The sequence below is a fragment of the Notolepis coatsorum genome, assembly GCF_963971535.1.
Source record: "Notolepis coatsorum genome assembly, chromosome: 5".
NCBI classification, from domain to species: Eukaryota; Metazoa; Chordata; class Actinopteri; order Aulopiformes; family Paralepididae; genus Notolepis; species Notolepis coatsorum.
Window position 1 is genome coordinate 25,224,006 of NC_140169.1, and position 25,381 is coordinate 25,249,386.

The 25,381-nt window shown below is 43.9% G+C and overlaps 1 protein-coding gene across 1 annotated transcript in view; it reads right to left on the bottom strand.

Moving 5' to 3' along the window:
* Window positions 1-25,381, bottom strand: part of LOC311228130 (hyccin 2-like) — a gene marked incomplete at its 3' end in the record, with an annotated part of 330,310 nt that overhangs the window by 78,922 nt on the left and 226,007 nt on the right. Inside the window, 1 exon segment of the mRNA XM_084314043.1 lies at window positions 7,357-7,472. Within this exon segment, the coding sequence (XP_084170169.1) occupies window positions 7,357-7,472 (116 nt within the window).

The following is a 25,381-nucleotide window of genomic DNA, read 5'->3' on the forward strand; positions in this document are numbered from 1 at the left end:
ACCGTGAATGGTGACAGGAACCCGATAGGGTCGAATAACCTGGCGGCTGTTTGCAGGACTGTCCTCTTTGTGCATTTTGTATTCTTTGATTCTCGTAGAATACTTGTCAGATCAAACATGAAATCGTCCGATGTCGTTCTCCACGTCATTCCCAGAACCTTGACTGGGGCATTCTGGTCCGATTTCGTTTCCTGTAATTTGTTCTGTAGTTCAGGTGAATTAGTTTTCCATTTACACATCTTCATTGCGGCCTTGTCCATGATTATTTTGGATTCATTATACAACTTGTATGCATCTTCTACTGTATCCGCTCCATTTATGAAATCATCCACATAAAGAGTTTCTCTTAATTCTTTTACCGTAGAGGGGTATGTTGACTCCAATCCCTCCAGATGATGTCTGATCGTTGCTGACAGCAGGAATGGGCTGGCAGTCGCGCCAAATGGAACCCTTGTCATCCTCATTATGCATTCATTATATTCGTTTTCATTCTCTGTATGAGGTGTCTTGTCTGTCCACAGGAACCTCAGTGCGTCTCGATCTGTCGGGTTTATTGAGATCTGTAGGAAGGCCTTTTCAATGTCCGACATGAAAGCAATTTTGTGTTGTCTGAATTTCAATAGTACATTCAATAAATCAGGGTTCAAATTGGGCCCAGTTAATAGACAGTCATTAAGTGAGTCACTATTTTCATCATGTGATGATGCATCAAATACAACCCTGACTTTCGTCGTTGCGCGTTCCTCCTTCACAATAGCATGATGTGGCATGTAGTACAATGGGTTACCGGTGATATTGGTTTCGACTGGTTCAATGATTTTCTTCTCCAAGTAGTCATTGATCACATCATTGTATCTTGTGAAGAGTTTCCCATCATGTTTGAATCTTCTCATCAGACGTTGAAACCTGTTCTCTGCAATTCCGTAGTTGGATGACAGTTTCAAATTATCTGTGCGCCATGGTAGTTGCACTTCATAACGTTCTCCGTTGTGCGTAATGGTTTCTTTGAATTGTTTCAGAGCAATTTCATCATTGGCGCTCAACTTAGTTTCTAGTTCAGGGTTGATTCCCAGGGATTCTAGCTCCCAAAATAAGCGTAACTGGTCAGACAGTGTTTTATTATCTACATTGACATGCATCACTCCGACGTTGGTTATAGTGCTGACGTGCATTGTAGTTACCGTTCCTTGAATGAGCCATCCGAAGCTGCTCTCGGCTGCCACTAGTCCATCTTGTAGTCTTTCAATCTTCCCAGAGACCACTTTCCAATAGTAGTCGGATCCGATTAATATTTCCACGTCTTGATTTTCCATTCCGTGGACCTTTACGTCGGCCAACAGCATTCCTTTTTCTTCCATCTCCGTGCGTAATGGCTCTCCGGGTACACTCATTAGTGACGTGCACACTTGTGGTGATTCCAGTAATTCAATTTCGATTGTTTGGCCATTTCTTACATCGGATAATTTTGCCCGTACTTTATTGCAATGCACTCGTTTTGGTTGTAGGCTGCCAAACGTGTGTAATTGTATTACCTCTGAGCCTATTACCGGTAGATTTAGTTTGCGTGACAATTCTGTCCTTATAAAGCTACGTTGACTCCCACCGTCCAACAGGCATCTGGTCAATTTACTCCTGGTTGCGTTTTGGCCAACCAACCACACTGTTGCTGTTTGGAGTAAAACATTGCTATTATTGCCCGAATTATATCCGACGGTAGTATCAGTTTGTAGGTTTGTGGGTTGTTGCGCTACGCGCTGTCTTGGTTCATAAGGGCGCATATCATGGGGTTGAGCGCATACTACTTTGTGGTGTCGCCGGCCACACTTCTCGCATGAAACCTGCACTTTACAAGTTCTGGCCATATGTCCTGTCCCCAAACACACAAAACAACGTCCTTGTCTTTTAAGGAATTCTCTTCTTTGTTCGACTGTATTTTCCTTGCAGTATTTGGATATATGGTTGGCTTTGTTGCAAAATATGCAGTTCTGTGGCGCTCCCGTATATAATGCAGCGGTAGACGCTCTATAGGCTGCGGTAGGCCTATGTCTTTGCTCATAATTTTGTTTGTCAATTTGTGGGTTCAGATCAATCAAGGTTGCCGTTCTTTCTCGGCTTTCAACTTCTCTTTTCAGGAATTTCATTAGGCCATCTACTTCCAACATGTCGTCTTCCTCTCTTTGACGGCTGAACGCGAGCGTTATGCTCTCTGGCACCATTTTCATTAGGATAGGGCAGAGTAAGCTACCATACATTTCAGAGACGACTTGAAGCGCTGACAGACTTCTGACTTGTATTTCGATCTCATCATATAGTTTTCGTAGGGCGACTGTGTCGTTTGCACGTTTAACCGGGGTCAAGTTCAATAACTTATTCATATGGGCATTGATTAAAAGATCTTTTCGGCCAAATCTGTTTTCCAACATTTTAATCGCAGCATCATAATTTTCATTGGTTAATGCGAGACCCGTGATTGCGTTTGCAGCCCTTCCCGTGAGATAGGACTTTAGATAATTAAACTTGTCAGCCTTGCTGAGGTCTGGGTTTCTATGAACTGCCATGTCGTACTGGCTCCAGAACGTTTGCCATAGGCTAATTTCTCCGTTAAATTTATCAATGATCAGTCTCGGGAGTTTGACTGCAAAACCATATCCCTTGTTGGAGCACACTGATGAACGGTCATCTTCTTTTCTTCTCATAGCCTTTTTCAATTTGGTTTTACGCACACATATATCCTCTTCATATCGTTGTACACCCTGAAGTTCATCTTCAAAATCCTCTTCCTCAATTCCGTCTTCAATTTCTGTGTTCAAGGCTTTCAATGCAATTTCTTTTTCCACAAGCATGTCCAGCATTTCTTCATAATCCACGTCCACATCTTCTAATGACACTCTTGTCTTCTCATCTATCACATTGAGTAATTTTGTTATCGCAGTCCTTACCACACCTCTTTTCAGAAGTAGTTTCTTTAGTTGTGTCTTGGACATCGCTGCTGTAGGCATTTCTGTACATTCCCTTGATCCTTCTTTGTCTTCAAAGCACTTCTTTTCTTTGTTCCTCCCTGGTTTCGGCACCAGCTTTTGTTACAAAGAATGAAATCAGGAATGTCCAATCGTTGCTTTTCTTTGAATCAAATCTTAAGGTCCTTTATTTTCTATTAGTTACAAATTCTAATTCAGTTCAGTTCCTTTTCTTTCAGTTCAGTTCAGTTCAATTCAAAGTCTCTTTGCATTCTTTCAGTTCAGTTCAGTTCAGTTCAAAGTCCTATTACATTTCATTTCCATTTCATTTCATGCTGTGTGCTCGAAGAGCACGCCACCTATATTACACAGCTGGTTCTAATAGCAATCAAAGCAATTCAGCACAGCTGCAGTGTTTTGGAACACGTTGGCAGGAGCTGTCCACTCTTGCGTGGTGCTGAAAGACAAACTGCATTCGTTTTGTTGGCGAACAAGCATTGCACTTTCATTGTCAATAAAGAAAAATAAAACAAATAAGACAAAACGTTATCACCAATTAACTATGTGTGTGTATTATATTTTACTTTATGAGTCTGAAAGAAAATGTATATTATTTATAATAATAGTTGCAACAAGCTCGACTCCCACCACGGGGGAACCAGTTCCATGATGCACCCAGACAGAACCATGTTCAGCACCCAGACAGAACCATGTGCAGCACCCAGACAGAACCATGTTCAGCACCCAAATTAATACAGAAATCATGAGGATCCATGCATTTATACTGGGAGCAGAGTGGTGCTTTGATCGGATATGCTGGTTTTCAGAGGCAGGTCAGAGGATATAAATGAGTTACCAAGATAACAACGGCTCTCTGATTAATATTATATATATATATATATATATATATATATATATATATATATATATATATATATATATATATATATATATAACCTTTATTTAACTAGGATCTGTCCAGTACAACCACAGTTGTACAACACTACAAATACTGTTAGCTGTAGGGCATTAAGTGCCTTGCTCAAGGACACTTGAGCGGTTAGTATTGAGGGAGAGAGTTATTCATTCACTTCCCTGTCTGGGAGTGAACCGGTGACCTTCCGGTCACAAGCCCTCTTCTCTAATCTTTGAATTGGTGATCCAGTGTTTCTATGGTATTTTATTTTATTTCCCTTTTTTTTTATAAAAATAAGACAATTATTGAGTTTGGCACTGGTTTAGTAATTTTATTATTTTAAAGCTGCAATAATCATTTTCAGTATTCTTACCATTTCCATAACTTCTTATGACCAGAAGTAGAGCTTTGATCAGGCCCGACCCTACTGGTGCCCATGTGGGTTCTGTCAGAGCCTGAACCGAGCCCCGGCCATGCAGCAGATATTTTTCTTTTGTGAACCCAACTGTATTCAAGCACAGGGGGACGATTTAGAGACATTTCCCCGAGATCCCCTCCCTGCTGAACAGGCGCCCCAACCGACCAGTAGGAGTTACAGTTTACAACGACGAAGACACATAATACCCCACCGGCGTCCCACCCGCTAACACTGCCAATTGTGTTAGTAGGGACGACTGACCAAGCCGGAGGTAAAATCGTGAGCGCCTTAACAAGGCGGGTTATATGGTGCCGAGTCCCATATTGTCAGAACAGTATTATGTTTGTAGGTGAAGTATTTATCTAAACTCCATGATCAAAACAGCAGAAAAAAATGTCATCAATGACAAAACCGAGGAAAACAAAAACAAACCACGTGAACTTTGGAAATGACTCAATAACCAACTAGGCTGCAGTAAAAAACTTAAAACCAGATTCTCAAACATAAACATAAAGACGGACAACACGCTCATCACAGACAAGCTGGATGTAGCCAATTACTTAAACAGTTTCTTCACAAACATAGCCACAACACTGGTAAACAAACTACCCTCCCACTCAGGGCAGTATGGGGTAGAACACATAGTAGCATACTACAAGAACCTAGGGGTCCACAAAGACGACTTCAAACTGGAAATGGTAACAACAGATGAGGTACTCAAAAAACTGAGTGCCCTCCAACCTAACAAGGCCACTGGCCATGACAACATCACCTCCAAATTCCAACAGACTCAGCAGCCGCCATCACCCCAGTCATCACACACATAATAAACCTCACACACATAATAAACCTCTCCATAAAACAGGGACACGTCCCCAAGGACTTCAAAATTGCGATAGTAACACCCCTGCACAAAAAAGGCAGTAAATTAGACCCTGGCAACTACCGCCCTGTTTCTATCCTAACCTCCATCTCGAAAGTCATGGAAATTCTTTTATACGAACAGGTCAAAAAATACCTTGCGGAAAAAAATCTAATCTACGAATTCCAATCTGGCTTCAGAACATCCCACTCCACTGACACATGCCTTCTCTATTTAAACGACCACATCAAACAAGAAGTGGACGTGGGCAAATACTGCGGCATGGTCATGCTGGACCTACAAAAGGCCTTCGACACTGTCAATCACACCATTCTGATTGACAAGCTAAAAGCAATTGGTTTTGATAGTCTATCAGTGAGCTGGATGCAATCCTACCTGGAGGGGAGAGAGCAGATGGTGGAGGTAAACGGTACCCTATCCCCCCCCCTCACAGTGAGCTGTGGTGTTCCACAAGGAAGCATACTAGGTCACTGCTACTGTTCCTAATTTATGCAAATGACATGTCGTCAGCTTGTGACTGCAACTTGTTCCTGTTTGCGGACGACTCAGCCCTGCTGGTCTCTGACAAGAACAAGTTACAGGTTGAAAAAACCCTCAACTCAGAACTAGGCAAAATCTGCATATGGCTCGCTGATAACAAACTATCATTACACATGGGCAAAACAGAGTCCATTCTCTTCGGTTCAAATAACAAACTCAGCAAGACCGACGGCTTCTCAGTTACAGTGGGTGACAATATTGTCACAAGGAAAGAAGATATTACCTACCTGGGTCCCATCCTAGAGGCAAATCTTTCCTGTGACAAAATGGCATCCAATGTAATAAAAAAAGTCAACCAACGAACACGATTCTTGTACCGGATCTCCTCACTGGTAAACAAGAATACCCTGAAGACTCTGGCAGGAGCACTCATTCAAGGGTACTACGACTATGCTTGCACCTCATGGTACCAAAGCACCTCAAAGGCGCTAAAAACAAAATTACAAACATCTCAAAACAAACTGGTCAGACTACTGCTTGACCTTACTCCTAGAACCCACCTCACCCCTGCCCACTTTGACAACCTAGGATGGCTTAGAGTAGACGACAGAGTACAGCAACTTGCAATGGGCCTGGTCTACAAGATACACTACACGACCAAGGTACCCATGTACATGTCAAAATACTTCCCAAAGGTCAGTGAATACCACGATCACAACACCAGAGGGAGCTCCACAAATCATGTTAAACCCAGATTCGGCTCAAACAAGGGACTAAACACGTTTCGCAATTATGCCACATCAATGTGGAACGCCCTACCCAAAGCTGTAAAGGAATGTGAATCACTACAAACTTTCAAAAACACTCTCAAAAAACACCTACGGGAGACTGCAATTCTAAACTGGCCCCTGTAAATGTCCTAACACAACCCCCCCCCCAATGTACAGTAAATTACCAAGTATGGTCTTGTCAATATTCCAATGTACAGTTTTGCTTGTTCAGTTGTACAGTGTCCCCCACCCACTCCTCCTAGACAGCAGTATCTGTCTATCTGTATGTCATGTATGTCATATGTTATGATGAATTGAAAATGGGGGACCCTGATGTAAACAAGACGAAAGTATTTCTCTGGTCTGCATCCCCTTAACAATTGTATGTATTGAGCTGTACTGTACTGTACTGTACCCATTCTGCAATCTGTTACTAAAATTTTCAATCAATCAATCAAACTCGTTTAACCCCTACAAAAACAACTGTAAATCATCTGCCCTTTATTCATTTGCTTGATTTTTCACTTTTGGTCAATGTTAGCATGGTGTTATTCAGTCAAATTATATATATATAATCATTTATATTCTCCTTTGGTTCATTACAATTTACTCAAGCATAGTAACAGACACAATATTTATGACACATTGAATACATTCCCGAGTTCCATAAATGTCAGAACATGCAAATTGCCTTGTAGAAGTGGAGCAATCTTCCATTTACTTGGGTATGTACTTTTAGGCGAATTTTCTGAAAATATGGCTAGAGGAAGCATCTTAATTTTGGTAAAATGTAGTTTGTTTATAGTTGCAACCCGCTGGGGCCTCCTAGTGGTCAGAAATAGTTATTGCAGTTTTAAAGTAGGCTAATTGTTTTAGCACCAGAATCTTAGAAACGAAACACAATACCCAACCGTGGTCAGTCAGTCTAGTACCTGTTCTGTGCAGTGAAGGTCTCTCTCTGAGGATGGAGACCGCTGTACACCACTCTGATCAGGTCGTGTTGGCAGAGAGCTCCCTCCGTCAGCGCCATGGAGCCCAGGCTGGAGGGCTACACACGCACATGCACGCGCACGCACACAGAAGAAACACCAATATGAATATTTATTCAAGGTAGAATCCATTATGCCTAAGAACAAAACAGTGTAGATGAAAGGCCCATTAAGATTTAGAATTTTGATTACTTTATTGACCATAACCCCTCTGGTATAAAAGGCAGGAGAGTCTTTAATACAGAGTATTGTGGGAAGAATTAAAAACAGGACGGGTTGAAGAGAGAAAAGAAACAACGTGCATCAAAAGAAAATGACCAGATTCAAACCAACGGAACCCCTAGAATCTCCTGTAGCGCCACAAGGAAACTATAAGAGAAGGAAGGGTCATCACGTTAGAATACCAGCATTGTGGGGCGGCGTGGCTCAGGGGTAGAGCGGGTTGTCCAATGATCCAAGGGTTGGTGGTTCGAATCCCGCTCAAGCCCATGTCCATCCCACTGCTGTTGTGTCCTTGGGCAAGACCTACTTGCCTCGTATGAATGTGTATGCATGTGAATGAATGTTGGTGGTGGTCGGAGGGGCCGTAGGCGATGATTATTCGCCACGCTTCCGTGAGTCTGCCTCAGGGCAGCTCTGGCTGCAATTGTAGCTTACCACCACCGGTATGACTGTGTATGAACGAATAATGGATTCTGTGAAGCGCTCTGGGTCAGTGAAGAGCGCTATATAAATCCAAGTCATTATTATTATTATTATTATTATTATTATTATTATTATTATTATTATTATTATTATTATTATTATTATTATTATTATTATTATTCTATAACAAGGAAACTACAAGAGAAGGAAGGGTCATCACGTTAGAATACCAGTGTTCTATAACAAGGAAACTACAAGAGAAGGAAGGGTCATCACGTTAGAATACCAGCGTTCTATACCAAGGAAACTATAAGAGAAGGAAGGGTCATCACGTTAGAATACCAGCGTTCTATACCAAGGAAACTATAAGAGAAGGAAGGGTCATCACGTTAGAATACCAGCGTTCTATAACAAGGAAACTACAAGAGAAGGAAGGGTCATCACGTTAGAATACCAGCATTCTGTAACAAGGCAACTATAAGAGAAGGAAGGGTCATCACGTTAGAATACCAGCATTCTGTAACAAGGCAACTATAAGAGAAGGAAGGGTCATCACGTTAGAATACCAGCGTTCTATAACAAGGAAACTACAAGAGAAGGAAGGGTCATCACGTTAGAATACCAGCGTTCTATAACAAGGCAACTATAAGAGAAGGAAGGGTCATCACGTTAGAATACCAGCGTTCTATAACAAGGAAACTACAAGAGAAGGAAGGGTCATCACGTTAGAATACCAGCGTTCTATAACAAGGAAACTACAAGAGAAGGAAGGGTCATCACGTTAGAATACCAGCGTTCTATAACAAGGCAACTATAAGAGAAGGAAGGGTCATCACGTTAGAATACCAGTGTTCTATAACAAGGCAACTATAAGAGAAGGAAGGGTCATCACGTTAGAATACCAGTGTTCTATAACAAGGCAACTATAAGAGAAGGAAGGGTCATCACGTTAGAATACCAGTGTTCTATAACAAGGAAACTATAAGAGAAGGAAGGGTCATGATGTCAGTTAGTGCCAAGCACACTAATAAAATATGAAATTCAACATATACCAGCTATCTGAGGAAATATATCAAATGTTAGCTAGTTGACAAGGCAACAAATTGCAGCAGATTCTGACAGAGGTAATAATCTAATAATGAATCATAAACGAGGAGACGGTTGATCCCATTCAACTCAATGTCGGGCAAACTGAAAGTTCCCACACTTGGCACCAATGTGTGTTCATTCGCTACTCAGTGATGTGATGAATAGTTTCCTTGTATTGCCAGAAACACAGACAGATAGTTTACCATTGCAGGAGTCCATTTATTATTACTGCTCAGGGTCTTGCTTTATTCATGTGCAGCATTACTATGATTGGCACATTTCATTACTATGAAACCAAGTTATCAGCGGTATAGGGGTTGACTGATTATAGGTATGGCCAATAATTGGCTTCAATATTGGTAATTTTTCATATAAATCGTCTTGCTGATAAAGTCCTTTCTATGTTATGCACTTTGCCGACACAGCAACCAGTCTCTGAGGCGCAGTCTGGATCTATGCCCCGCCTGCAGTATTATTCGATTGGTTGAAGTGTGGAGAATGACAAGTAGACACAGCCAAACAAACTCTTCTCCAGACCATGAGCAAATGAGAGGTGCAGAAAAGTCAGAAGCTCTGTGAAGCGGCAAGGATCAGTCTACCTTCACTTGATTGTCATAATATATAAGCTATAATTGCAAAACTAACTCTGTAGTTTGTAAGAAGAGATGCCAAGAGTTCACAATAGTTTTCTCCCCCTCACACACACAGCTTCTATGTTCCTGCCTGGTGGCTCCTCCCAATGGAGAGAAGAGGACTGACGGCTTCACACATGCAGACCCACACACACAGCGGTCTCGCAATTAAGCAATCAGCATGCCTCTCAAAGAGGACAGGCTCCAATGGGAGCCAGTATGATTGAGTTGTTTTGCTTAATTTTCTGCTTTACTTAAATAAATGCCCCTGGCCAGTGGGGAGCTAAAGCTATTTGACTGTGTGTTTGATTACTTGTACAACCATATTGCACCTTCAACCTACCCCTGTCTGCTACCTTTGTTACAATACACTCTCCCTCTCGCTCATACATACACACACACACTCTCCCTCTCGTTCATACATACATACATACACGCACACACACCCTAAATACAGCTTTACGTAGATTTAACTTTATTTAACAATATCCTACACATATATTTCACAATGTACACACAATAATGGACTGACGACTTGACATTAGCAGCCCACTAAACTCTTGACTGCCAAACCAAACATCTACTTAGACTGGTTTACAATATCGGAGTTGACCAAAGTGCTGTACAAGGCCTTAAAACTAATAACCCATTAAACAGAAACTAAAAACAGAAACTAAAAACATCATTCCAGTGTTTCCCCTCTAATCATCTCTCTCGCTGTGCTCCGTTGTCATGTCTCCCGTAAATGGTTCATAACATATTTAAGAGCGATTCACATTGGTAATGTCTGCTCGTTTCACTTGGTCTGTTGCATGTTCCTGTTCAATATGAGGACCAATATAGCAAAAAAGAGTCTGCAGGGAACAATGATCTGTTCATCTAACCGTGATCACAGAGATCTGATCAGGGACAGCGGTCCTTCGTGTTCCAGTATAGTGGACGTATTGAGACACTATTCAATTCCGTTAAATGCATGTCTATTTAAAGGCAGCTTTGAGTTAGCAGGGCTCGACATTAAGGCTTGTCCTATTGTCCGGGACAAGTAAAAAAAAATTGTCGGACAAGCATAATACAATTTAACTTGTCCAACCAGACAAGTAAAAGAAATGTATATATATTCCCCAAACGAATAGTAACGTTATTCCATCTGATCAGAAAGTGCCTGTTTCACAGTGTCACACTGGAAACTCTCAATCTCTGTACGTCAATATTACTTGTCCCGGACAAACGGCGAGCGTCTTCTGAAGTTCTGAGTGCTCGCTTAGTTGACACTGACAGTGGCACGAGACCCACGAAAATATCAGAATAAAGGTTCATACATTATATACCTCTATTACCCCACACACACACAAATGCACACACACTGTGTTTAAGTTATTAAATCATAATAATTGCCAAAACTCTTGTCGGTTTTATTTATTTTTTAATAGGCCTTTATTTTCACAAGTACATTTCGGACAAGAAAGTTTCGCTTTCGGACAAGTAAAATATCTGAGTCAATTGTCCGAAGGACAAGTGGCTCAAAAAGTTAATGTCAAGCCCTGAGTTAGGGTTTGTGTTAATGTGCATTTTGGCACAAGACATTTCACATTCTACCTAACCTGCACGGACTACAGCGTATGACTTATATCATGACCTTTATACTGTTTACTTTTATTAGTATATATATTCAGACTCTAAGTGTTTTATTGCGCATATTTATTGTAACGTATAATATAACTGATAGGGCTCATTATTCTTTTTTTTTATCCACCTTTTCTCCTTATTTTCTATTTTTCTCCCATCCCAATTTCGCTGTTTCCAATTCTCCCCTCCCGTCTTGAACGTTGCTTGCATATGCCCCCCACAGGTCGGTCGTAGGGAGGATAGAAGCCTTGCATCACGTGTCCCCTCCGGTACACAAGGAGGCAGCCCGTCACATCTTTTCACCTGCCAGCGCGGACTCTCATTGGCGAGGTGTAACGCGTGGGAGGCTCACACTACCCCCGCTATTTCCTGTCTCTGCTGTGCAGGCGTCCCCCAACCGACCTGTAGGAGTCGCTGTCCACAACGTCCAGATTACCACCAGTATGACGGCCGACCCAAGCCGGAGGCAACGCCGACAGCCGGATTTGAACCTGGTGTCTCTTGCGTTGGTGACGAGCGCAATGTCCGCTGCGCCACCCAGCTGCCATAGGGCTCATTATTCATATATTTATATTGTTTACACTGTTTATTTTTATCTTTACTATAATTTCATATATAAAGACATATATTTATGTCTTTCTACTATTACCCTGCCCGTAACTGTACCCCACCCCCCACGCTGCTATGATGCCAGAATTCCACCAAGGGATCAATAAAGGAATATATTGTCTTATTTACTGCAACTGAATATCAGCCCAGATAACTGAATATCAGCCCAGATAACGGCTATCGGCCTTGACTGCTAATAACAGGACCGGTATCGGCCTTGACTGCTAATAACAGGACCGGTATCGGCCTTGACTGCTAATAACAGGACCGGTATCGGCCTTGACTGCTAATAACAGGACAGGTATCGGCCTTGACGGCTAATAACAGGACCGGTATCGGCCTTGGCGGCTAATAACAGGACCGGTATCGGCCTTGGCGGCTAATAACAGGACCGGTATCGGCCTTGGCGGCTAATAACAGGACCGGTATCGGCCTTGGCGGCTAATAACAGGACCGGTATCGGCCTTGACGGCTAATAACAGGACCGGTATCGGCCTTGACTGCTAATAACAGGACCGGTATCGACCGTGAAAGAAAAACGGGGATCAGTGGATCCCTAACATAAGTGTCTAGAGGCAGAACTCTCATTTACTAGATGGTTCCACTGGCAACAGTCTGCTTCCTTCTGTTGACCCTCACCCATTTGTCTAGTCAAATCAGGAGAGCAAGGGACCATAAATGTCCAACATGCGGTTACAATGTTCAAAGAAGAGATAGCTCCCATTTGAATGATCACAATGAGACAGAGCGCTCAAGTGTCTGACGTCACCTGGATGTCAATTCTGGGACTGCTCCATAAATAGTGAATGGGGGGCATGACATTGCAGAGTCATCACACCCAAATAATACGAGAACTCACGTAAAGTATCTACGATGCAGCGACAGCCCTACTCACCGACCTATGGAGTAGCGCCCGGATATAAAAACACAGGTGACGTTACAGAGAGAGTAATACGTGTTCACAAATGGACTAGACTGTCCTGGGGCACAAACATAACATGCTATGTGAATTCTTAAAATGGATGGCCTTTAAGTTTTTAAGGACAGGGATTAGGAGGCTGTGCAGATATGTCATTAGTGAATGACAGATCAATAGATCATGGAGCGGATGAGAGAGAGGAAAAATCCAGAGAGAGAGAGGAGATAAAAAAGAGAAAGTAGGAGATAAAAATAGAGAAAGTGAACAAGACAGACAGAGAGAGAGAGACAGACAGAGAGAAACAGAGAGAGACAGAGCGAGCCAGTGAGTGTGCAGAAATGGTGATCTGGAGAGCGAGGGAGAGGGTGTCTGCCGTGGTCACGATGCAGAGACACTTAGTCATTCTGACAGAGCACAGAGTGGAGGTCTCCCTTTAATTCAATTGGTTTTCTGCCGTCAGTATCGAGGGTGACTGAGCGGGGGGGGGGGGGGGGTTAATACGAAGTGAGAGACTGGAGTGTATGCTAATGTCGGACGCCTGACAACGAAGGCCACGTGATGTTCAGTGCATCGCTGTAGCCTAGGGCAGGGGTTCTCAACCTTTCTGCTGCCAAGGCACCCCTGTGTTCAATAAAATATTCCAGGGCACCCCTACATACGATAAAGACTTTTTCGGTCCTGTCTTTTTTGCTACAATGATGATACAATGATTCTTTATTTGCCGTGCTGTCGTTGAGATGTTTTGTTGTTTGTTTGTCTTTGTTGCTTGTTGGTGAATCTGCAAATATGAATTGCCCCACGCGGGATCAATAAAGTTGTCTGAATCTGATGACAAAAGTGCTTGCTTTCAAAATAATGTTTATTTAAGAAAAAACTGAAAATCATGTATTTTTTTTTTAATACAGAAAAGGATCACTAAAGTGCTATCTGTTGCAGCTGCACTGTTCTCCATAAAAATAGCATATTTGGATAAGTTTGACAATTTCTCAAAAACAGAAAATCATGTATTTTTTTTAAATACAGAAAAGGATCACCAAGTTACTATTTCTCAAAAAATATAAATAAATACAGAAAATAAGCACTCGTTCACTCAGTGGACATTTCTAGCTCAATGCGAGGTCCGCTGCTGCTGGCTAATAATACGGTCAATACGTGGGGAGATCTTTGACAAGGCAACACGCATGTCATCATCAAGGCTCAACTTGGCCCTATATTTTGTTTTCAGAGCTGTCATGGATGAAAAGCCAGCTTCACACAGATATGTGGGGCTGAATGGTATCAACACCTTAACTGCAGCATCATGAGATACTTGGTACTCAGCACCACACTCTGAAACTAGCTCTCCAGGTGGTATCAGATGAGATTTCAATGAGTTCTTCCAAGAGTTTGGATGGAGATGTGTCAGGAAGCTTTGTCTCAATGTTGTCTGTAAAGTATTTTTTTATCCAGAGTGACTTAATGATTTTCAGATTTTTAGAAATGGTCAAACTTATCCAAATATGGTATTTTCATGGAAAACAGTGCAGCTGCATCAGATAGCACTTTAGGGATAATTTTCTGTAATCCAAAAAATTATTTGGATTCACTATAAAGTGCCACGTTTTGATATATTGAGCTTTAAACTTTAAGTACATTTTTTGGAACACGCAACCTAAAACACCTTCCTCTCCCAAACCGTTCCTGCAATTGTTTTATGTTGCATGATGATCATGGATACATTTATTATGTATTGTATTTTTTATGTTTAAATATCAACATAATCTGTCTGTCCACCCTCAGTACATTTACTATCAATATAATATAGTAGTCTGACTTCATCATATCTTTTCAAACGCACACACATAGAGGGAGAATGCCCCCCCCTCCTTCCAAGTCCCCACCCTGCTGTTCTCTGTCGCTCTGAACAGGGCTTGTTGTTAGCTTATGCTAAAGGGACATTAATTCCGGTCTTAAACACAACGTGGCCACAAAGGAATGGCAAGGATTGCAAAGCATGTTATATGCATTTGACCCGTTGCGGAATAAAACAGCAGGGATTTGTTTTGGGTCGCAAAAACACTATCCTTGCTGTGTTTCAATGTCCGCGTTCCAGATCCAGAGTACGCTACTACTGCTGAGCTGAGAGACGCTAAGCTCACTGCTCAGCCTGCTGCTGTGTTGAGATGCATCCTTATTGGCTGTGTGCTGTAGAGCGGATATGAGTCACGACACCACGGAGTTTCAAAATAAGAGTATCATAATGACCTAAATGTTGCTAGCTTTCGGAGCCTAGTTATTTAGCTGGAGCTGCGCGTGGGCAGAAATGAGACCCGCTATAGGATTTTCAAAATAAGACTGTTGTCATTCTATATTTTTAAAGAACATTGCCAGGCATCTCGCGGAACCCCTGGCAGCTCTCCGCGGAACCCCTGTGTGCCGGGGAACCCCTGTTGAGAACCGCTGGCCTAGGGGACCATTCACTTCCTCATAGGAAATCCACAGACAGACAGACAGACAGACAGACAGACAGACAGACAGACAGACAGACAGACACACAGACACACAGACACACACACACAGTCCTGCTCCATTCAGACAGCACAGAGGGAAAAGTCTCTGAAGCTTGTAATTACAGCAATAGATCGCTCTCAGCACAGGCCCCACACTCTGATGGTTCTGCTAGGCCAGCGATACAGGCTGAGGGCCCCGCGGGACACCACACACACACACGCACACACACACACACACACACACACACACACGCACGCACGCACGCACAGCTATAAACAAGTACAACGAGTTCTGTACAACAGGTCAGCAGGAAGGGTACAACTCTGGCAGCTAAGTAACATTGTTCATCAAACAGTGTTGAACTTGAGTGCTACAGTCTTGAGTGCATAGTAGTACAAACATATTAGCATAGTAGATAGTAATATAGTCAAGGACGATTATTTAATGCAAATGTTTTTTTTGGATTGATTGAAGAAGTGTGTTTTTAGTCGACGGACAATAATTGGTCGGGTTTTGGCTATTCTGACTGTGGTGGGAAGGAAGTGGTTCCACCATTGTGGAGCGAGGACAGAGAATAACCTGCTTCTCTATGATGACAAACGAACAAGCACATGGTCAATTACTGTACGGACACGCACTTAAGTACTTCAAACACCCAGGCAAAACATGCACTCCTACTCAATAACATGCAAACGGAAAACACACACACACACACACACACACTCACACTCACAATGTTCACCCTTAACACTTTGAGTGCCAACGACGAGATTTCTCGTTAGTTCATGCCAACCGTTGAGTGCCAGCCGACAAGAGATCTCGTTATATATCGCATAGCTCTGCTCAGCGTCATAGTGCAATACTCTTCATATCCAGTATTGAACTGAAATAAATTCTCACATGTACCTTTACCTACCATCATCTGTCTGGCCACACCCCCATCGCCGGTGGAGTTCGACGGAGGCCACGTCGTCGGGGACCCGCGACCGTCGCCACCGCCACTACCACCGCCACTGCTGGTCCTTCGGCCAAGAAGGCCAGGAGGAGAGAAGGTGCCTCGACCACCGGAGCCAGCCAACCCACGCCCGGAGGTGACGGTAGGGATCGTCGAGACCAGGCACCCCAGTACCATCCCTCCGGGGCGAAAGCTCCCCAGGGTGGCAAGCAACAAGCGGCTCGTGGCAGGCGCCGCTGATGTGACTTTCCCCTCCTGTTACCCCTGCTCCCTTCCCCGGCCCAACTATGATTTTGTAAAACAATAAAAAGTCCCTCCTAAGACTGTATTTTTTGTTACAAACTGTGTTTATTCACTACATATGTTGGGGATACGATGTGTAGAACCTTCGCCTAGTGTGGGGTTGATAGGAGAGCTAGACATTTATCTTTAGCTGGTCGCTACATATGTATGTGTGCTTAGCAAGGCATGTAGCTAACACTCGGTTGAAAGGCTTTTTCTTCCTCGTCCTGAAGAATTATGTTTCTTCCTATAAGGGCAGAGGTTTAGTTGTGTGTTCTGTTACGTTGAAACAGTGGCATTGAGCCACAACACTGTAGTGTTGGCCTACAGAAGTACTCGTGTGTAGTTGTGCCGCAGTCTTATAGACCTCTCTCTCTCTCTCTCTCTCTCTCTCTCTCTCTCGATCTTCTGTGTTTCTTGAAACATAAAACACGGGTGTCGTGTTCACACATAAACCTTGGCCTTGTTATAAACCCTGTTCGCAGACGTGTTGTCGTCTGTGGCTAGCGTGCGTTGGGTTAGCTTATCCTTTTAGGATATACGCTGTTTCATTAGCATGCTGGCTACATAAGGTATCATCATGGCTGTTTATTATTATCGTATACGGGGTCTGGGTTCGTGAGGGGGTAATCGGATAAAAGGGGGTAGGGAATTCCCTGACTCCTCACCTATTATGGTCGGTTGAGTAATGGGATTCCCCCCGCCATAGAATACGTCACTGGGCACGTTTCTATTGGTCGCTGACTTCCGTGAGTTCTTTACAGGCCCCATGTGTGGTTCTCTGTTATTGTCAATTTGGTGTTACGGTGCGTAGGAACTTGAGAGTTCCGCTACGCTCGGTATATGTGTAGCTTGAGCCTTTTGGTCACGTGGCTCAATGTTACATAAACTTTTCAAGTCGTTGCTCACGTGGGAAGTCTCTCTGTGGGTTCCCGTCCCCTCCTTTATGGAGTAGGTTGACGGGGTATTGTTTAGGGATTCCCTGACTCCTCGCCTTAAAGGTCTGTTGTGTCATGGGTTTCCCCCTGTCATAGGGTACGTCGCTCCCCGTCCCCTCTTATGAAGTATGGTTGACGGGGGGTTGTTTTTCCCTCAGCTGCGTCGCATGGGACCCATGTCCGTATTTTTTTCTTTTCTGTAGGAAAATAAAAATAAAAAATCGGCTTCTTGTCGTTCTCCCAGGCCGCTTGGAGGAACGGTATCTGGTGTCTTGTTAGATGATTACATTGATGCGTTTTCGGTCTCGACGTGTACATAGTGCTGGCCCTGGGTGCTTCCGATAGGAATCACGCATGGGCTTGCGCGCCTTGGTTGCTCATCATTGAAACAGCGTTTTTATGGGGCAACTGGGATGGAGTTTGTCTCTTTCGAGCGCCAGTGTTGTCTCGACGAATTCTCGTTCATATCTGGGGGATGTTAACGGAATAGATCAAAGCATAGGTAGAGGGGTCTCTATAATGTTTTGGATCGACACACGTACCTACCCCCCTCCTAAGGGTTGGGGATGGCGGCGTGATTAGGGCACGGGACTGATTCTGGTCGCGCCGGTCCAGGTCAGTTAACCCGTTGTCCGCCGGGGACGCAGATCTGCTGTTCTGGTACCCTGAGGGACTTGTGCTTTTTTTGGGGGGAAAAATGCCGGGTCGGCCCGGGTGTTGCAGGGTTTGACGTTATGGAGATGTTCGTGGTTGTGTTACTACGTATACCCCTCACTGTTGCTTGGTCCATGTTGTGTTGTACCTTGCACTGCGGGGGCCTGGTCCTTCTCCATTCTTTTCGCCCCACTTTTCTCCTGCTTAAGCATGGCTGGGAGGGGGCTATTGAGGTGATTCTTATGGAACTCCTCTGGCATCACTGTGTACGTCCCGGTCCGCAATAGTTTCGTCGACCCGTAGGCCTGGGATAACCCCTTTTTGAAAACTGAAACACTTGTACTGCGGTATAGCCAGTGTATAACCGCAGTTGTGTTTGAGTTTTTTCTTGAGGGGTTATAGGAACAACCACCTCATGTTTGAACCAAGGGGGTGGTTGGTTCCCTGGTGTGTTGGTAGCGGAGTCAACTCTCGGGTTAGGCCGGTTGAGTGTGCCCCCGCACGTTTCATGACGTCTGCCAATCGTGTTTAGACTTTAGGAGGTCGGGGGTCAGGGACTACAGCCCCCTCAGCATCGACGGGGCACCGGTTGAGAGAGTGAACAGTTTTAAGTACCTTGGAGCCCACATATCCGAGGACTTGACATGGACCACACACATTGACAGTGTTGTGAAGAAGGCACGACAACGCCTCTACTTCCTCAGGCGCCTAAGGAAGTTCCAAGTCAGTCAGAAGATCCTTAAGAACTTCTACTCATGTACAATAGAGAGCATCCTGACTGGCAACATCACCTCCTGGTTTGGGAATAGCACTGCACAAGACCGAAGCAGACTACAGAGAGTGACACGTTCAGCCGAACGCACAATTGGAGGGGGGCTTCCCACCCTCCAGAACATTTACAACAAGCGGTGCAGGGGTAAGGCTAAGAGAATCATCAAGGACTCCAGCCACCCAAACAACTGCCTCTTTGAACTGCTGCGGTCAGGCAAGCGATACCGGCGTCTCATGGCGAGCACAGAAAGACTCAGAAGAAGCTTCTATCCCCAGGCCATCAGGCTGCTCAACGAACAATAAACACTATGCAACAACCATCAAATGCACACAGCACACACATCCACACTCACAACTCACTTTAAACAAACAACACACTGCAGCACCCACTCTCCACACTTTAGATCACCTAAACACACTTTATATTTATTGGTAAAGGATTTGCACTACAACTCGTACACCTTACTGTAAATTATACCTAAATTGTACCTCATCCCATTTCTGCTTTGCACTATATAGTATTGTATATTAGTACATTGCATAGTATATTGTATATTGTATGGTAACTCAGTTACTTCTATTCTGCATCGAACATTGTACATATGTCTATACTGAACACTGTGACTTCTATTTTTACTTCTATTTTACATGCTATACTATTTTATTTCATACTTATCTTGTCTAGCACAGTCTCTGGAGCGTAACAGTAAGAAGCATTTTGTATAAAAGTATTCTGTACTTCTGTATGACAACTATTAAAGAAACTTGAAACTTGAAACGTGTCAGCCTTCTCTGCCTCCACCCCTCTAGAGAGTCTGGGTTTCTTTTGTGGAGGCTGTGACATGGTGCACAACAATACCAGCATACGCCCCTTCCGCCGGGGTGCTGTTTTCAGCAGACCCCTTTGGCGCCTGTCTAGTCTGCAGTGCTCCAGGCTCAGGTCGAGTGCCTGTTGCCTGGATTGAGGGATCGACCTCTTTTGGGGGTCGTCTCCCCGGTGAGCTGCCTGCTCCTGCTGTGGGTGTAGCCTCTTGAGTGCTTCGAGCTTACAGCCATGTGAACCTGAACACGCCCGATCTCGTTCGATTTCGGAAGCGGTATAGGTTCAGGCCTGGGTTGTGCTTGGATGGGTGACTGCCTGAGTATACCAGGATCAGTGAGCTAGGCGGCTTGCTATAGGGGGGAAGGGCCTGCTCTTGGATGGGCCCTGTCCGAATACGCTGGCGATGTGGGGGGCGGTGTCACTAGTGACCGCCTGGTGAGGTCTCGATGCTGTAGCGTCGTTGGCCTCTCCAGGCCCTCTTTTTCCGGGGGGGTCCAGTCCCTTCTGGGTCTGGGTCCTCCTTCGCGCTCCGCTGCTACGGCCTTGCCACGGGGTTGGGCTTTGCTTTTGACCCCGTGATATTAGGGGTGGTAACAGGGGTTTGTTCCTTTCCGTTCGTTCCCTAGTGGCATGCGGGTTGTGCGTTTGTGTAGTCGTGGGTACGCCCCACGGTCTGCTCACCCTGTGCCAGGGAACAAACTTCACTTTTTGACTTACCAGCCATTTGGCTGGTAGATTTATTTTTATTTTTTTATTGATCTTTTTCCCCCTCCATTTTTCCTCCGATTTTCTCCCATCCCAATGTTAGTCGTATGCCAATTCCCAGTCCCTTCCTGGTCGCTGCGCACTTACCCCCCACAGTCAGATCATCTGGGAGAGTGGAGGCTACCACGTGCTTCCTCCGACACACGTCCAGCCAATCACCGCTTCTTTTCACCTGGCAGCGCGGATTCTCATTGAGAGGGCGTAGCGTGTGGGAGGATCACACTATCCCCCTCAGGTCCTATCTGCGCTTAGCAGGCGCCCCGACCGAACTGTAGGAGTCGCTGTTTACAACGACCCGGACCCACCCCGCCAGCTTCTCCCACCCTCTAATACAGCCAATTGTATTAGTGTGAACGGCCAGCCAAGCTGGTGACAACCCCGGAGCTGTGAGCTGGATTCGAACAGGCGAATCCAGCTCACAGCTCCGGGGTTGGTGACGAACGCAATCTCCGCTCGGCAGATTTTTTACCAGCCAAAAATTATAAATAGCTTTTTAGTATATCGCCATGTGTTATTATTACTATATAATACTCTCATATGCTATTTTCAATTAATATCATAAACAACATAAGGAATATTAGCATAATTTTGAGTGGACTGAAGGAATGAGTCAGCTTTAATAGTTTTAAATGCAAATAATTTATTGAAACATAGAAGTGGGGTCGGGACACACACACACACTGTTTCAACTCACCACCCCCGGCGCGTCTGTCTTCAAACTTCCACTCCTCTCGAAACTTTTTTATATTTGAATATCAACATTATCTGTCCATCCTCAGTAATCCTCAGTTTACTATAATATACTCCTGTCCTGAGTCCTGACTAGTGACTTCATCGTCTTTCCAAACGCACGCACGCACACACACAGGGAAGGGGAGAGTGCCCCCCCATTTCCCTTTCCCCAGTCCACACTGTGTCTGCTGTTCTCTATGGCTCTGCGCCTCTGCCTCTGATCAGGATTAGCTTGTTAGCTTACGCTAACGTTGTAGTGATTGTAATGGTACATAAACGTTAATTTCGGGCGATGTGGGCATAAAGGAATGGCGACGGTGCAAAGCATGTAGATGCATTTGACCCGTTGTGAGAAGAAAAAAAACACCACAGACTTATTTCGGGTCGTGTAGGCGCACTGCTGTGTAGCACTGCTCTGCTTTCAGAAGCACGGACTGGGCGGATATGACTCGCGGAGTTGCTACAGGGTTTTTCAAAATAAGAGTATCATATGAACCGAACGTTGCTAGCTGCCGGAGCCATAGATATTATGAATGGAGCTGCGCTTGGGGCGGAAATGAGACCCGCACAGGATTTTCAAAATAAGAGTATCGATATGAACTACACGCCAGGTGGCGGGCAGACCTCTCATTTTTACTCGCCAAACCTTAAATCTACATGGATTTGGCGCTTGGTGGGTGCTTATTTTGTTCCCTGCCCTGTGCGTTGAGTTGCTGAAGCTCCTCTTCGCGCAGTCGGATCCGACTCCCTCCCGTCCTCCGCTAGGGGGGTTCGGGGGGGGGCTCGGGTCCTCCCCGGTTCTGATGGTTGTGGGGGGCCTCAGCGGGTTCATTTGTCGAGCTCAGCTCTGCTCAGCTCCTGTGTTGCACTATGACGCTGAGCAGAGCTATGCGATATATAACGTACGGTTATGTATATAACCATAGTTATATGAGCATAGTGACGCTCAGCGTCAGGACTCACTGAGGACCCCTTGATCTTGCCTTGTGGTGAAAGATTGGGAAGGAGCTGATGGTATGGCCACACCCCTGCTTATGTATGTAGCGGATGGGGGTGTGGCCAGACAGATGATGGTAGGTAAAGGTACATGTGAGAATTTATTTCAGTTCAATACTGGATATGAAGAGTATTGCACTATGACGCTGAGCGTCACTATGCTCATATAACTATGGTTATATACATAACCGTACGTTTTTAATCGTAATTTTTTTTATTATCGATTTCCATTCATTTTTCATCAATCTAGCCTCACGTTACCAGTGGGGATCTGTCTGAACTCGAACAGGGAAAATACCGCCCCCTATCGTCTCTCCGGATGGTACTGCACCCCTTTGGATTGGATTGAATGAAACGCATGGAGAAAAAAAAGTCCTGCTTCCACATTTCAGGCATGTAACCGGAGACGATCGAAGTCATCGCCCACCACCAGAACAGCGGAGAATGTGTGTTTCCAGTACCCAGAGTTGGATCAATAAACGCAATCAATATTTGGAATGGCGATCAGGAATTGGAATAATCTTTTTGGAGAACATCTGATCTGAGGTAAGGAATCTATTTGACCAGTCTTGGGATAATCAGAGCTATTTTCACCTATATATCAGCGTGTGCCATATGTGTGTATGCGTGTGTCTGTGTGTGTGTGCGATCAGGAAATAAGATAATCGATTTTTCAGCCCGCTTCTATAGCGTGCATAAGTATACACATATACTATCAATAATCTAGTGTTTATTTGAAAACTATTCATAAATAGGCCGAAAAATGACAACGTGTTCTGCAGGGGAGGAAACTAACTTTTTGGCTTACCAGCCAACTGGCGGGTATCTGATTTTTTTTACCAGCCAAACAGATTTTTTACCAGACAAAAAAAATCGCTAATTGTGATAATTACTTCTTTGTACGTCTTTGTCTAAATTGATTTTCAATCATAGTAAATTAATCACACTGTCTCTACTCTTCAAAATATTACATCATTAAATCACATATTAACATGAAAGAGGGAACTATTCTGGACTGGGTTGGGCTGAACTGGGCAGTGAAAGATGCTGGGTTGGGCTGGTCTAGGTTATACTGAATGATGAATTGAAAATTAATTGAAAATGGGGGACCCTGATGTAAACAAGACAAGTCTTTCTCTGGTCTGCATCCCCTTAACAATTGCATGTATTGAGCCGTACTGTACTGTACCCATTCTGCAATCTGTTAAATAAAGTTTTCATTCATCACAGCTCAACTACTAGGAATGTGTGTCTGACTCTTAAGTGCAGGAAATATTCATCAGAAAGGGGGGACATGATGGAGGGAATGGAAAGAGCAGGTTTGACAGGAGCAGGGTTGAAGGGCATATTGGAGTGTGGAGGAAGTGGACAAGGCATTAAGCAAACAGGACTGAAATGGGGGACCCTGATGTAAACAAGACTAAAGTCCTTCTCTGGTCTGCATCCCCTTAACAATTGTGTGTATTGAGCTGTACTGTATTGTACCCATTCTGCAATCTGTTAATAAAGTTTTCAATCAATCAATACTGGGTTGGTCTGGTTTAGGTTGGACTGAGTTGGACAGTGAAAGAACCAAGCATTTCACTGTAATGTAATAGCTAAATAAAACAACTTGACTTGACTTGTTACATTTGCACTCTGGTTGTATGCCAAATGTATTCTGGTTGTACTGTACTTGTGCTGTAAGATGACAATACATTGGAACCGAATCGACAACGCTAGGGGTTCAGCAGGTGTATTCTGAATGCCAAATATGACAACATCACCGTTGTGAAGGGCATATGGGCGTGGGGGGGGAAACCCGGTAATAATAAAATGTCACTCGGCTGCATTTAAGCAAAGCCGCTCAGTATAGTCGTCCACTATGTTGAATGCGCGTTATGGTAGCTTGTTACATGCTAGGTAGCTAGCCGGCTAATGCTGGTTGACTTGTCATTGTTTATCATCCGACTCGAAGGAGACGCGTCGCGTGCTGTTGTTCGCCCCCATGTCAGACCGCACTGATATCCGAAAGCGACGACTCTACATGCAATTATTTTCATCCACTGATGTGTTTTTGTAAGTTTGTCTACGTTGTCAAGCCGGCTGCCGGTGGCAGGAGTTTGTAGGTCTGCGCGCAGTGGTCTGTCCACTTCCCCTAGATGGGCGGCATCTTCTAGAAAACGAGTGTTCATTGGAGGAGCTTAGAGCGCATCTGTACAACGATGATGTTCATTGGTTATGGTCTGATTATTATGTGGCGCAAATGGGAGGAATCAAGGGGGGAGTCAGAGTTCGGTTTGTGCCAGTGAGCGAATCATCAGATTGCAGAATGATTTTTTTGTTTTGTTTTGTAATTACTAGTACTCGCCAGACTGGCGAGTGCTCTTCATGAATTACTCGCCAAACGTAAAAAATACTCGCAATTGGCGAGTAAAGTGGCCTAATTTCCTCCCCTGGTGTTCTGTGTATTCCAGTGTGTTCCAGTAAAGGGCGATTATCACAGAATCTTCTGAAATGTTCTCAAACTTTAAAAAAAACTAGCGTTTTTCAAAATGGTATAAAACGGAAATTAACCGATTAAAAAACAATCCGTTTTGACAATGTTGACTGCAAACAAGTCATTGATAAGCGACGGCCATATTAGACACATAGCCATAATTTAAGATATAGTTTAATGCATTCGCAAATATGAGAGCTCTGTCAGTGAAGTGGGTGGTGGCACGCAACAGGGTTCCGGGGCAACGGACACGTGGCACTCAAAGTGTTAACATTCACTTAAAACAATTTTTAAACATTAGACGTAATTTAATGTATTTATTAGGGCTGTCAGTTTATCGCGTTAATTAGATTAATTAATTACACAGCAAATTATCCCGTTATGAAAATTAAATCAAAATTAATAAAAGAATAAAGACATTTAAAATAAAATAAATTATTATAATATTTTTTTTTTATCTCATTCATTCCATAAGTGTGTAGAATACACATTTACAGAAGTTTTTTTTACTATGGCCCATTTGCATGTTCTTGGTATCTGATTCTAGGGACATCTATGGATCT